At 49.6% G+C, this 1,077-nt stretch overlaps 1 protein-coding gene across 1 annotated transcript; it reads right to left on the reverse strand.

The window, feature by feature from the left end:
- Positions 1–2: 2 nt before the first annotated feature.
- Positions 3–1,049, reverse strand: T265_16040 (hypothetical protein; the record flags this gene model as incomplete). Its single annotated transcript, XM_009179529.1, has 1 exon — positions 3–1,049. A coding segment is annotated over one exon (1,047 nt), but the record flags the coding sequence as incomplete, so codon positions are not given.
- Positions 1,050–1,077: the final 28 nt, after the last annotated feature.

The following is a 1,077-nucleotide window of genomic DNA, read 5'->3' on the forward strand; positions in this document are numbered from 1 at the left end:
AGCAAGCGTCGTTCTCTAAAGCCCAGATGGTCCGCACACTGAGAGCAGTGATCCAGTTCACAGCTGTACAGACCGGAATCGGACAACTCGGCGGAGGACTTCTCTAGTCGGAAGTATTCCCCATCCTCGTTGATGTCCACAAAGAATCCGGTATTTAGTGGTTGCGCTTCAGAGTGCTTTCCATAATAACAGCGAACCTTGGCCTGACCGAATTGATCGCGTCGCCCTAGGATGACTATCTTCTCGCCAATATGGACTGAAGCTTTCCAGCCAACGCGAATGCGTACCAACCGATAGGTTCCACTAGTACGTGTGTCAAATTTCGGCTTGCTCTCATCGTGGTTCGTGGTCGAACCGACACTCAACCATGACCTGACGACCCGTACTACGGAGTCCGCAAACGCCTGTTCTAGATCTGTCCGGTTTGTTATGGGATCCACCGAGTTCATTGCATATACAACAATTGCCTGGTGTTCCGGTTGCACGAAGCACTCGAAACTCGACTGGTTCCAGGTACTGTTTGTTCGTACTGGTGAAGTGTTCACTTTTGCTGTGCACGCCTGCTTGCTGTGATTGACTGACCCATTATACACTGTCCAGATCCCTGTCCACCCCAACGGACTTCCAAGGTCAAATTGGTAGTTCACCTCCAGGAAACCCTCCTCAAACCGCTGCGCATTCACATTGCTTTGGAAGAATTCTTTGTCCGGATTGGATGTCAACGGATTAGCGAATAACACGGTTACCTCTGGTTTGTTTGTTTGAATCGATTCGGTTCTGATGCGGGGCTCGATCAAGTCCCGTGCGTCCATACGGCTGGAACTACTCTGTACCACAAAATGATTCATGGCATTGATGTCCTCGTGGCTAGTGACTTCACTGAAATTGGCCGAGCACGTCACGGTCACGTAGTCGCCCGGGCTGTGTACTTCTGCCCCAACTATTTCATATGCGTCTAGTCGAGTATCACTCACAGACCCTTCAATATGACTTGATCCGATTTCCCTAGTTCGCTTTGTAATAGGCACACTGTTGTTGTCGTTGTGAAACATATAATAGAACCTATAGTCCGTCTCG

Source organism: Opisthorchis viverrini (genome assembly GCF_000715545.1).
Source record: "Opisthorchis viverrini unplaced genomic scaffold scaffold10612, whole genome shotgun sequence".
NCBI lineage: Eukaryota > Metazoa > Platyhelminthes > Trematoda > Opisthorchiida > Opisthorchiidae > Opisthorchis > Opisthorchis viverrini.